General features: G+C 42.3%; 1 protein-coding gene across 1 annotated transcript; it reads left to right on the plus strand.

Moving 5' to 3' along the window:
- Nucleotides 1–4,755: 4,755 nt before the first annotated feature.
- LOC139322086 (interferon-inducible GTPase 5-like) lies at nt 4,756–5,997 on the plus strand. The gene has a single exon (XM_070951067.1). It carries the CDS (start codon nt 4,756–4,758, stop codon nt 5,995–5,997), a length of 1,242 nt encoding a protein of 413 aa, XP_070807168.1.
- Nucleotides 5,998–13,412: the final 7,415 nt, after the last annotated feature.

Raw genomic sequence — 13,412 nt, forward strand, 5'->3', positions numbered from 1 at the left:
GCCTATTTTCGATATCTCAATAAGATAATAAGGAAATATATATGGCAAGGGAAAAAGGCAAGAATAAGCATAAGAATGATGCAGGATACGAGATTGAGAAGTGGATTTTGGTTACCAAATTGGGAACTATATTACCAGGCAGCAACTCTGACATGGTTGAAGGAATGGGTCGAGCTAAGAAATATAAGTTTATTAACATTGGAAGGTTATGACTTGCAACTGGAATGGCATACTTTTTTGTGGTATGGTAGAAATAAGATACACACATATTTTCATAGACACTATATAAGAAATGCATAGTTATTGGTTTGGGAGAAAGTAAGAGATAAATGCTATGTCAAAATACCAGCATGGATATAGACTATGGAAGCTTTAATACACCCAAATGTTTTCAATTTTGGTAATATTGTTAGATATAAGGATTTACTAACAGACAAGGGGGAATTGAGAGGGAAACAGGAACAGAGTCCCTTGGGAGTTGGGCAGCATAGAAATTCGATAAATTAAATTTATTTATTTATTTATTTATTTGTTTAAATTTCTATACCGCCCTTCTCCAAATAGGACTCAGGGCGGTGCACAGCCTAAGTAAAAACAAAGCATACAAAATTTAAAAAACAGTATTAAAATAATTAGATATTCTGGCCGTAAATTAAAACAACCCAATTTAAAACCAATTTAAAATTTAGCTCAAGCCAGCCCAGCTAGTTGAAATAAATAAGTTTTCAGGGCCCGCCGAAAAATCCGGAGGTCTGTTATTATACGTAACTCCGGGGGAAGGTTATTCCAGAGGGTGGGCGCCGTCACAGAGAAGGCTCTCCCCCTGGGGGTCGCCAGCCGACATTGTCTGGCGGACGGCACCCTGAGGAGGCCCACTCTGTGCGAGCGTACTGGCCGGTGGGAGGCTATTGGTGGCAGTAGGCGGTCTCGTAAGTACCCCGGCCCTAAGCCGGATTTTAAATTAAATTAAATTAAACTAGAAGGACAGGGGATTGAGACAGACTGGTATATGTATATGCAGATACAAACAAGATATGAGAAAGATGCTAAACTATATGGTTTTTATATGGAAAAGGCTGAGTTGGATGGGATACTCATGGGAACAGATGATAATTTAATAAAAAAAATATAATTTTTTGCTTAGTATTGAATTAGAGGAGGAGCAAGTAAAAGAAACAATGATAGCTTGGGGAAGAAACTTTGGATATTCAATTGATTTGGAAAAATGGCAACAACTATGGGAAAGGAATTATAAATTAAGGGTGTCCACTGCATATAAGGAAAATCAATATAAAATGTTTTATAGATGGCATATGCCCCCTGAGAAATTAGCAAAAATGTTTAAAGAAAAATCAGCTAAATGTTGGAAGTGTCATCAACTACCAGGATCATATTATCATATGTGGTGGACATATCCGGAAGCTAAAAACTATTGGATTAAATTTAAGACTTGGTTGGAGGAAATGATAAACAAACGTATTGAATTTAAACCAGAGCTGTTCCTATTGGGTATCCTACTGAAATTATTAGCAAGGAAAATATTTGATAATACATGTAATAACAGCTGCAAGGATTGTTTATGCACAAAATTGGAAAGCGGAGAAAATACCTTTGGAAGAAGAAGTAATAAAAAAAATCTTAGACTGTGCTGAAATGAATAGATTAACCTTGATGATTAAAGATAGAGAAGACTCAGAATATTTTAAAATATGGAATGATTTTTATTATTGGTTGGAAAAGAGATATAAATGATTAATTATATAAGTATGCATAAATATGTGATGAGTAGAATATTGTGTTAGTGATGAAATGATATTGTGGACGGGAGAAGGATCAAGAGAGAAGAAACGACAACTATATAGAAGAAGAAAGATTTTTGGAAGAAAACACCGAGATGTCACAGGGAAGAGAAAACTGATGTATTAAATGTTCGTTTGTTTAAAAAATAAAATACTTTTTTTTTAAAAAAAGTGTTGTACCTTATGATCCTTGACGAATGTATCTTTTCTTTTATGTACTCCAAGAGTGCATGCACCAAAACAAATTCCTTGTGTGTCCAATCACACTTGGCCAATAAAGAATTCCATTCCATTCCATTCTTCTCTTCTCTTTATTCTCCTCTCCTCTCCTCATATTATTCTATTCTATTCTGTTCTGTTCTGTTCTGTTCTGTTCTGTTCTGTTCTGTTCTGTTCTGTTCTGTTCTATTCATTGGAAATTTGTTTTTGTTGTAGTCCATTGTCACGGATCACAGGAGGAGGGGGGAAATCTTTCTAGGCACTGAGGCTCTCCAAGGATGTGTCTGCAAGATAACCCTTTGCCTTTTGGGTTTCTTGCGGCCGTCCTGAGCAGTTGTGTAAACCAGATTGATCTGTGGTTTGGCAGTTTCTCAAGCAGAGGATGGGTGTGGAATGAAGGGCAGGGAGCCCACGCAGATTGCAGACAATTGTGCAAAGAAACTCACACTTCCCCTTCGCACTAAAGGTCATTGCATTGCATTCTTTTTTTTTTCCAAAAATGGTATAGAGCATAAGAATGGTAGTTTGCTCCTGAATGTGTCTTCACAGAGTTGGAAGGGACCTTGGAGGTCATCTTGTCCAAACATGCCCAAACAGGAACATGCCGGTGCATGTGTGTGCATGTACATTCACCGGAGCACCGGAAACCCGAAGTCCAGTTGGTGGGCGGGCGCATGCCTGTTTTTTAGCTATTTTGGGGGCCGTTTTCAGGCAATTTGGGGGGGGCGTTTTCAAGCCATTTTTCAAACTGTTTTCCAGACTGTTTTTGGGCTGTTTTCTGGGCTATTTTCCAGACCAGAAATGGCCCAAAAATGGCCCTGGAAAATGTCCTGGAAAACAGTCCGGAAAACGGCCGGAAAACAACCTGGAAATGGCCCAAAAACGGCCCCAAAAAATGGTCTGGTTTTTGGTTGTTTTCTGGCCATTTTCTGGCACTCCAGCACCCGCAAAGACCAGCTGGTGACAGCACACATGGACACAGAGAGGAGCTGAGGTGGCGCAGTGGTTAGAGTGCAGTACTGCAGCTACTTCAGCTGACTGCTAGTTCAGCAGATCAGTGGATCAAATCTCACCAGGCTCAAGGTTGACTCAGCCTTCCATCCTTCCGAGGTGGGTAAAATGAGGACCCGGATTGTTGGGGGCAATATGCTATTTAGTATACTGTCTTTGGTGTAAGCCGCCCAGAGTCCTCGGAGAGTGGGCAGCATAGAAATATGAATAATAAAATAAATAAATAAAATAAATAGGTTCGCCATCACGGCCCTATACCTTTTCAGATAAATGATTGTCCTTTTGGGTCTTACTTGATTCTTTCTTTCTTTCTTTCTTAATTAATTAATTAATTAATTAATTTACATTGGGCATCTTCATGAGAAACATTCTCTGTTCTTTTTTTCAAAATTATGGTTTTATGGGGCTATAACGTGCAAGCGATACATAATATTATCTCGCCTCATCTCTCGGAGCACACCTGTAAAGAAGTGGCTTTTGTTTGCCTTCCAGGTGCTTCTTGGTTATAAAATATGCAAATCTTTTCCATTCCTTCAGCTGACTTCTTCTCTCTTTTTTTTTTCTTCTGCTTATGGTTCCATTGCTGACCTCACACTGGGAGGCTCAGCTGGGCCAGCTGGCGCTCCGTATCTACAGCAGCTGCTTAGAAGCCAAGTCAAGATTGCCTTCGATCAAGGGGAATTGTTAGGAAATACGTGGGACTTCGTAGGACTTGACAAGTATGGGGACCTTATACCATTCCAGACAGGTCCAGTCTCTTCTTAAAAGCTTCCAATGATGAAGCACCCACAACGTCCGGTGGCAAGCTGTTCCACTGGTTAATTGTCCTCAATGTCAGGAAGTTTCTCCTTAATTCCAGGCTGCTTTTCACTTGGATTAGTTTCCATCCGTTGTTTCTCGTCCTGCCCAATGCTGTAGTTACATTTTAATATTAGTTAAATTTTAATATTAATTACATTTCAATATTAATACATTGTTATGTCGTTGTAATTCAGTGCTGTTATAACTTTGGAAGGTCACTAAGCAAACTGTTGTAAGTCAAGGACTACCTTCATTCATATCAGTCCAATTATATTATTCTATTCCATTCCATTCCATTCCATTCTATTCTATTCTAGTCTGTATCTATCTGTCTATCTATCTATCTATCTATCTATCTATCTATCTATCTATCTATCTAATTTATCTCTATCTCTTTCTATATCAATCCATCCATCCATCCATCCATCCATCCATCTGATCTATCTATCTATCTATCTATCTATCTATCTATCATCTATCTATCTCATCTATCACTCAATCATCTATCTATCACTTTTTTCTGCAGAGTTGAAATAGATAGGATATAGCAATATCCACATATTCCTGCCTGATTTTAGGAAGAAATACAAATCCTCATAAGATTCCCCAGCCAATCAGATCAATGGGTCATTGAATTTTGAGTGAGAGTCTTACAAGATTTTGAGGTGATATTACTGAAACCTCACGTGATTGTTTAAAATTACGACCAGGTTTTAGCAATGGAACCTTATCAACCTTTGCTCTGTGGCAGGATTGAAGGACGAGGGATTCCAGCTGCAAGATCACATTTTGTCAACCCCTGCATGGTGAAAACCTACACACAGGACTCTGTTTTATCACACAACGTCTACTAACACGATGTTCTTTGCTTGGTTCTTCAGATCTTCCTCACTGGGTTGTCCAGCAAAGTTCAGCGTTGACCCTCATGGCACAGAAAGTGGAGAATGACAAAATTGCTCTAACCGAAAAACAGATCCAGGACCTCAAGGCTGCCTTGACGATGGGGAGTTTTGACCAGCTGACCAAACGCCTACAGGATGCTTTTTCCTCCCTGGAGAACATCAGCTTAAATGTGGCCATCATTGGAGAATCGGGAGAAGACAGGGCGACCTTCATCAATACCTTTCGAGAGCTCTGTGAGGAAGACGAAGGGGCAGCTCCTACTGGAAAGACGGAGGCCCATAAAACTCCTGTGGCTTATCCACACCCCAAGTACCCTAAAGTAATCCTCTGGGATCTGCCAGAGATTGGGAATCCAGGCTTCAGTGCCAAACGTTATGTGGAGAAGATGGATGTGGCCTCCTATGACTTCTTCTTAATCATTGCTTCTCAGCACTTCAGGTCCTTCCATGCTAAGCTGGCTCATTATATCAAGAAAGCTGGCAAAGGATACTATTTTGTCCGCTCCAAAGTGGAGGCAGATCTGGAATTGGTCCGTCAGAGCAACCCATCTAGCTTCAATGAGATGGTCACCTTGCAGAAGATCCGGGAAGATTGCCTTCAAGATCTTCAAGCCGAGAAAGTGAGATCTCCCAAGATCTTCCTTATTTCCAGCACTTTACTCAGCAAGTATGACTTCTATCTTCTGGAAGAGACTCTGGAGAAAAACCTGGATCTACTGAAGAGCCATTCGTTCCTCCTTGCCACTCCCAACAGCTCCCATCGCATCTTGGAGAAGAAGAAGGACATGATGCTGGATCACTTGTGGTTGGTGGCCGTGGTGGCCTGTGGGATCCAGACTGAAGCTATCCCAGATATTTCAGTGGTGTGTAATGTGGACCTGCTGGTCGGAACCATGCGAGGTTACTGCATCAGCTTTGGCTTGGAAGAGGAGTCCTTAAGGAGGACCGCTGAACATGTAGTCCAGCCCGTTGAGCAGTTGAAAGCCCTGGTCAGATCTCCACTGGCTGCTGCAGTCACCAAAGGACTTGTGGTGGAACTGCTCATCCAAGCAGCCAGCAGAGCGCCCAATCTACCAAAGCAGCTGGTGCCCATGGCCTCGGTTGGGTTGTCGTTCGCTGTGGTCTACAGCATGTTGAAAACTTTTGTGGAGGATGTGGCAACTGATGCCCACAGGCTTCTGGTCAAGGTGTTTATGAGCCATAAGGGCACAAGTGAGCCTGGGACATCCATATCAAAAGTCTTGGAGAACCAGGGCCATTCTTAAGAGGTTTCCAAGGAGCTTCCCGTCCAAGGTGGACTCCATGAAGTTCTAGAAAAGAAGCTACATGTTTATCTTCTCCAATGTTCTTCCAAACCAGGGTTGTTTGCTTAAGAGAGTAAATCAGGAGGAACCCTCCCAAAATCTGATCCATTCCTCCCAAATGGAGTACTTCCCTCAGGTGCTTTACTTTGTTGTCCACCGTTGTCCGTTTCTCAACCTTGTTGATTTTAAGGTGGGTGGACTTCAACTTCCAGAATCCCCCAGCCAGTCATGCTTATGAAATATCTTTGTGCAATGTGTGACTGGCCATTTCTGTTTGTAATTTTCCCAAGAAATCCGGAGATTGCAAACAGTTGAGTAGGCTGCGGTTTGTACATTATTTCACAAGCGTGTCCCATATAAGGTGGCCTCCATAATATTTATAATTATAAATATTGATATTGATATTTATAGGGACAAGCTGCCTAGAAACATTTGGGGAAGAAAGATTTTTATTTTTAATGATTGCCCTTTTGCATATTGCTTTGGGAGAAAGCACAATTAGGTCAGCATTCAGTAAGTAAACTAAAAATACAAGTAGTCCTTGACTTACAACAATTCATTTAGTGACCAGTCACAGAAAAAAGTGACTTATGACCTTTTTTCACACTTGGCAACTGGCTCATATTTATGGCGGTTGCAGTATCCCAGGGTCACAGATTCACTTAACAACTATCTTACTAAATTAACAGCTGCAGTGATTCACTTAACAACTGTAGCAAGAAAAGTTGTAAAATGGGGAAAAACTCACTTAACACATGTCTCACTTAACCACAGAAATTTTGGGCTCAATTGTGGCTGTAACTCAAGGACTCCCTGTAATTCCTTTCTCTGCTCTACTCCGCCTGCCCCCAATGGTGTCTCTGCGATGTAGCATTTTCCTTCAGGATCAACATCTGGAAGGGTGATTGAGGTTCATCCCTGGAGGCTTTCAAGAAGAGACTGGACTGCCACCTGTCAGAAATGGTGTTGGGTCTCCTGCTTGGGGGGGATGGGGGTTGGACTGGATGACCTACAAGGCCAACTCTGTTAATCTAAAAATCTAAAAGGTTAAAAAACAGAATCTCTCAGCTGCGAAGGGACCCTTGGCTAATATGATGGTTGCATCACTTCGATGCATGGACAGCCATTTGTCCGGAATGATATAGTCCCGTGATGGCGAACCTACACAGCTGGCATGCAGGGCCTTCTCTGCAGGCACACGAGCCATCACCCAGTTTATGTCCACTGCGCATACACACACGTGCCTCCCACCAGCGGATTGATTTTCCAGATGCACAGGGGGCAGGGGAGAGCGCGGGTGGAGTGGCGCGCGAATTCCGGAAGTGCAGAAATGGCCCTGTTTCCGGCCTTCGGAGAGCCTGCAGAGCCCTGGGGGAGGCTGTTTTCACCCTTCCAGAGGCTCAGGAAAAGCCTCTAGAGCCTGGGGAGGGCAAAAAATAGGCCTCCCGGAAGTCCAGAAATGGGCCCATTTCCGGCCTCCAGCAGGCCTTCAAAGCCCAGGGGAGGCTGTTTTCGCCCTCCCAGAGGCTCAGGGAAAGCCTCCGGAATCTGGGGAGGGCAAAAACACCCCCCCACCGCCGCCATAGTGCAGGTTGCTAAAATTTTTGAATCCCACCCCTGGCGCATTTTGGCACCCGAAGAGAAAAAGATTAGCCACCACTGATAGAGTCTCTCCTCTTTGAGCAGGGGGTTGGACTAGAAGACCTCCAAGGTCCCTTCCAACTCTGATATTCTTTATATGAGAGAAAGACCAATCTGCTTCCATCTTCTTTGCTGTGACTGGGCCAGCCTGGCGTCTCCCCCACCATCAGTCAATGGGGACAGGCTCTGAAGGAACAGCACCAATTCCAAGGAATGGCAAAGAGAAAATGCCATTTTTCTCCCAAAAGTGATCCTATTGGAAAACTGTGAGCCTCCTATGGTAGATAAAATAAGTCCAAAAATGCTGGAGAAGCCTCCAATAAATCAGCCATCAAGGGGCACGTAGAGATAAACAATATTTCCACACCCTTCAAAATATACATCTCATTGAAGGTTCTATTCCAGAGCCCGATGGGGGGGAAATTGTATAGTAGGTTTTTGGTCCTGATGGTATTATGTTAGCTAAATAGAAAAGGATTCCTTTTTCTTTGAATTCATTCATGTGCCTGGAGAAAACCTATTTCAGGAATCAGTTGTTCGTACTCTTAGTGTATAGGCTTTTTTTTTTATCTGAGTCCTGTTAATGTTTCTATATTTATGATTTTACTGGATTGCAAGGCAGCCAGAGTCGCTTTGGAAAAAAAAGAGATGGGTAGCATGTAAATGTAGTAAAGAAAGAAAAGAGACAATGAAAACAAAAAGACTGAAACACCTCCTCCCTAGCAATCAACACCCAGATAAGCAGGGATTAACACCAGACAAACAGCCAAACAATAAACAGCAGCCTAATCAAGGAAGTACCAAGAAAAAACAACCCTCCCACCAACAGCAACACAGCAAGTCACTAAAATATCAACAGAGAACAAACCTCACTCCCTTCTAGCACAGATGATGTTACCTAGATAGGTCAGGAAGTGTCTGCAAGAACCAAGCTCAGAGAGCACCAGGAGCCTACAGTCCTCCTCCTCCTCTTCCCCCTCCCTGCAACCCCCTCCTTCTAGCACTGAAGATGTTACCTAAACTGAAAGACAAAAAGAAAACTGAACTGAAGGACAAAAACGACAACTACAAAAAATGGAAAAGAAGGACACACAGATAGCCAGAATCTGCAGAGACGAAGTCAGGAAAACAAAAAACTCAGAATGAACAAAGACTTGCAACAAAAGTCAAAGATAATAATAATAAAAAAGTTTCTTCCAACATATAAATAACTTTTGCAGAATCTCCTCCAAAGGCCTTCAAGCTTTTGTCACTGCCTTTCTTCTCCTTCTTCCTGAAATACACCCGATTACCTGCCATCCCATTTATATATAACATATAAATAAAGAAATCAAGGGAACAGTCGGTCCACTAAAGAGAGAAGACGGCAAGGAAGCTACAGGCAGCAGAGAGAAAGCAGAGATGCTTAACTCGTTCTTTGCATCGGTCTTCACGCAAAAAGAAACTATAGCCCAACCTACCAACAACCCCTTCATGGATCATTGCCTTCGCATGGTGAAAGGGCTTGTGCAGCGCAATGAAGCTAAGAGCTATGGTGGCCGTGCAGGGCCACCCAAGACGGACAGATCATGGCAGAGAGCTCAGGGCAAAATGTGATCTTCTGGAGAAGGAATGGCAACCCACTCCAATATCTTTGCCACGAAAGCCCCATGGACAGTACCAAAAGGAAAAAAAGATATGATGCCAGAAGATAAGCTCCTCAGATCAGAAGGTGTCCAATATGCTACTGGGGAAGAGCAGAGGGCTAAGAGTAGTAGCGCCAGAAAGAGTGAAGCGACTGGGTCAAAGCCGAAAGGACGCTCAGCTGTGGATGCATCTGGTGGTGAAAGGAAAGTCCGATGCTGTAAAGATCTACTCTCCATAGGAACCTGGAATGTAAGATCCATGAATCAAGGCAAACTGGACGTGGTCAAACTAGAGATGACAAGACTGAACATCGACATCTTAGGAACCAGCGAACTAAAGTGGACAGGAATGGGTGAATTTAATTCAGATGACCATCAGGTATATTACTACGGGCAAGAATCCCTCAAAAGAAATGGAGTAGTCTTTGAACTCTATAAATGGGAACTACAGCCAAGAAATTAAAAGACGCTTGCTCCTGGGGAGGAAAGCCATGGCAAAGCTAGACAGGATACTAAAAAGCAGAGATATCACCCTGCCAACAACAGTGAATATAGTCAAGGCCATGGTTTTCCCAGTTGCAATGTATGGCTGTGAAAGTTGGACCATATGAAAGGTTGAACACCAAAGAATGGAGGCCTTTGAACTCTGGTGCTGGAGAAGACTCCTGCGAGTCCCTTGGACCACAAGGCGATCCAACCGGTCAGTCCTAGAGGAGATCAACCCTGACTGCTCTTTAGAAGGCCAGATCCTGAAGAGGAAACTCAAATCCTTTGGCCACCTAATGAGAAGGAAGGACTCCCTGGAGAAGAGCAATGCTGGGAAAGATTTGAGGGCAAATGAAGAAGGGGACGGCAGAGAAGGAGGTGGCTGGATGGAGTCACTGAAGCAGTCGGCATGAGCTTAAATGGACTCCGGGGGATGGTAGAGGACAGGAAGGCCTGGAGAAATGTTGTCCATGGGGTCGCAATGGATTGGACACGACTTTGCAACTAACAACTTCATCAAAAACATAACTATAAAAGACAGACTAGAAACAAAAGTTAAAATAAGCAAAAAAAAAAATAGTAAGAGAACACCTGTCTGATCTGGATGACTATAAATCACCAGGACCTGAAGGATTACATCCCAGAGTTTTGAAGGAGCTGGCAGATGCTATCTCACAATCACTGCACCACATCTTCCAAAAATCCTGGAGCACCAGGGAACTACCAGAGGACTGAAAAAGAGCTGATGTGGTTCCCATCTTCAAAAAAGAAGAAAAAAAACCAGGAAACTACAGACCAATCAGCCTAACATCAATAGCCGGGAAGTTACTGGGAAAATAATTAAAAAACAGATCTGCTAATATCTAGAAACAAGTAAAGTAATAACTAGCAGTCAGCATGGGTTTGTTAAAAACAGATCACACTAAAGCAATCTTATTTCATTCTTTGACATAGTGACTAAATTAGTAGTTCAGCAAAATACTGTGGACATAATATACTTAGACTTCAGCAAAGGCATTCGACTAAGTAGATCACAATCTACTTCTTGGTAAGCTAGAAAAAAGTGGGATAGATAGCTTCACCACCAGATGGATTTGTAGCTGGTCTACATAGAGGGAAGTAAGTAGTTGGGTACCACAAGATTCCATCTTAGGCCTAGTACTCTTTAATATCTTCATAAACAACTTAGATGAGGGAATAGAAGGGGAACTCACCAAATTTGCGGATGATGCTAAACTGGCAGGAACAGCCAACACGCCTAGATGATGGGCTCAAGATCCTGATGGATCTTGAACCCTGGGCCCTATCTAACAAAATGAAATTCAATGGAGAGAAAAGCAAAGTGTTACACTTAGGCAAGAAAAACGAAAAGTACACATACAGACTGCGGGAAACCAGGCTTAAGAGCAGTAATTGAGCCAGCCCTGTGCAGTGGCAGCCAAAAAAGCTAATGCAATCCTAAACTGCATTAACAGAGGGATACAATCAAGATCAAAGGAGGTACTGATACCACTCTATAAAGCCTTAGTAAGGCCACACCTAGAATCCTGCATCCAGTTTTGGTCACCACACTATAAAAAAGAGATTGAGACTCTAGAAAAAGTGTGGAGAAGAGCAACCAGGATGATGAGGTGACTGGAGGCTAAAACATACGATGAACAGTTGCAGGAACTGGGCCTGGCTAATCTAGGGAAGAGAAGGACCAGGGGAGACAGGATAGCAGTCTTACAATATTTGAGGGGCTGCCGCAGAGAGGAGGAAGAGGGTCAAGCTATTCTCCAAAGCACCCGAAGGCCAGACAAGGAAGAATGGATGGAAACTGACCAAGGAGAGATTTAACCTGGAAAAGAGGAATTTCCTGACAGTGAGAACAATCTACCAGTGGAACAGAAGTTGCCTTCAGAAGTTGTGATTGAGGTTCATCACTGGAGGCTTTCAAGAAGAGACTGGACTGTCCTCTGTCACAAATGGTGTAGGGTCTCCTGCTTGGGTGGGGGGTTGGACTAGAAGGCCTCCAAGGTCCCTTCCAACTCTGTTATTCTGTTATAATCAGGTAATACAACATCTGCATGGAAACCACCAAGCTCAGAGGGCACCAAGTTTATCCTATTTGTTGACTTCTGTATTGGCCAACCCAACTCTGTTGCAAACAGCCCCTCTTCATTTCAGGATTTCCTGCTTTTCCCTTCCTTTTCCTGATGGGAGGTTGAATTTCAAAATCCAGCTGCTTAATAAATTCGTGCAAGAAGACCAGGCTGATTTGAGCTTCCTGTTTCTTCAGCCGAAGCGATCTTCCCCATCCAGGTAAGACCAACCTGTGCTCAGGGCATTTATCAAAGAAACATCAAAGAAACGCTCCAGATCCATCAGGTAAGTCCAAAATTTGCCAGAAAGGAGAATGGGGGTCCGTTGTTGGGGTGCAGATGGAAAACCCAGGAACTAGCGTGGATTCTGCAACGCACAATACTTAAAGCGTGCCTTTTTTATTTACGGTAGCAGAAAAATTGAGACATTTGTTCAATGGGGGTTGTAGGCTGCATTCTCACAACATGCTCAACCCAAGAGCCAAAGATCACTTTAAGCCCAGCATTCATAAGTCTTTTTAGAGTTCACTAGTATGTCATATAAAATTAACCTCTAATAAAGCACATAGAATAATTCTTTTTTATTGGAAGGGACTCTGGGGATCTTCTAGTCCAGCCCTCTGCTCAGACGACCCTATAACATTCTGGGTTTACTTTTAAGACTTTACTTGTTTCCCAAACTAGTCTTAACTCAGTGCCTTACCTAAATAATGTCCCCCCAAAAAATCTTTTCATTGCCTTTTTTTTATTGAAAAGTTTTACAAAAAAAAGAATCCCCCCCCCAATATTCCCCCCACCCTTTCCCTCCCCTCCCCCCCCCAGACTTCCCAGAGCAAAATACAGGGTATTTCAATTAACAATCATAAGCTTAATTAACCTATCTATCCTCAGACTACTAAATCCCCCCCTGAAACCTTAACTCCACTATAGATAACATAATACTTCTAATACTTAACGTTCATTCATAAGCTATTTGATATTTTCTTGTCTGATACTTATTTTGAATATAATCAATCCATCTTCTCCATTCCGATACGTATCTTTCTTGTGTATAGTCCTTCAAATACGCTGAGATTTTCGCCATTTCTGCTAAGTTCGTTACCTTCAGTATCCACTCTTCAACAGTAGGCAAAAAGTCCTTCTTCCAGAATTGCGCTACCAACAGCCTTGCTGCTGATATTAAGTTCAAAATCAATTTAGTCTCTAATACTGTACAATCCATCGTTATACCCAGTAAAAACAATCAAGGAGTAAATTTCAACCTTTTTTTCAGAATGTTCTGCATCACCCACCAAATTTTTATCCAAAATGCCTTGATTTTCTTACAAGTCCACCATATATGATAATAAGTTGCATCATCACATTCACATCTCCAACATTTAGCTTGCAAATTTGAGTACATTCATGATAATTTTTTAGGATCTAAATGCCATCTATAAAATCTTTTCATTGCCTTTTAAAATCCTCTGCTGTTGCTTCTTTTTGTGGCAACATTTCCCAAAGTCTCCATGTAAAACAGCAGTCTTCAAACTTGGCAACT

The sequence above is a fragment of the Pituophis catenifer genome, unplaced genomic scaffold (genome assembly GCF_029215685.1).
Source record: "Pituophis catenifer annectens isolate HBS135680 unplaced genomic scaffold, rPitCat1.0.hap2 SCAF_10, whole genome shotgun sequence".
Taxonomy (NCBI): domain Eukaryota; kingdom Metazoa; phylum Chordata; class Lepidosauria; order Squamata; family Colubridae; genus Pituophis; species Pituophis catenifer.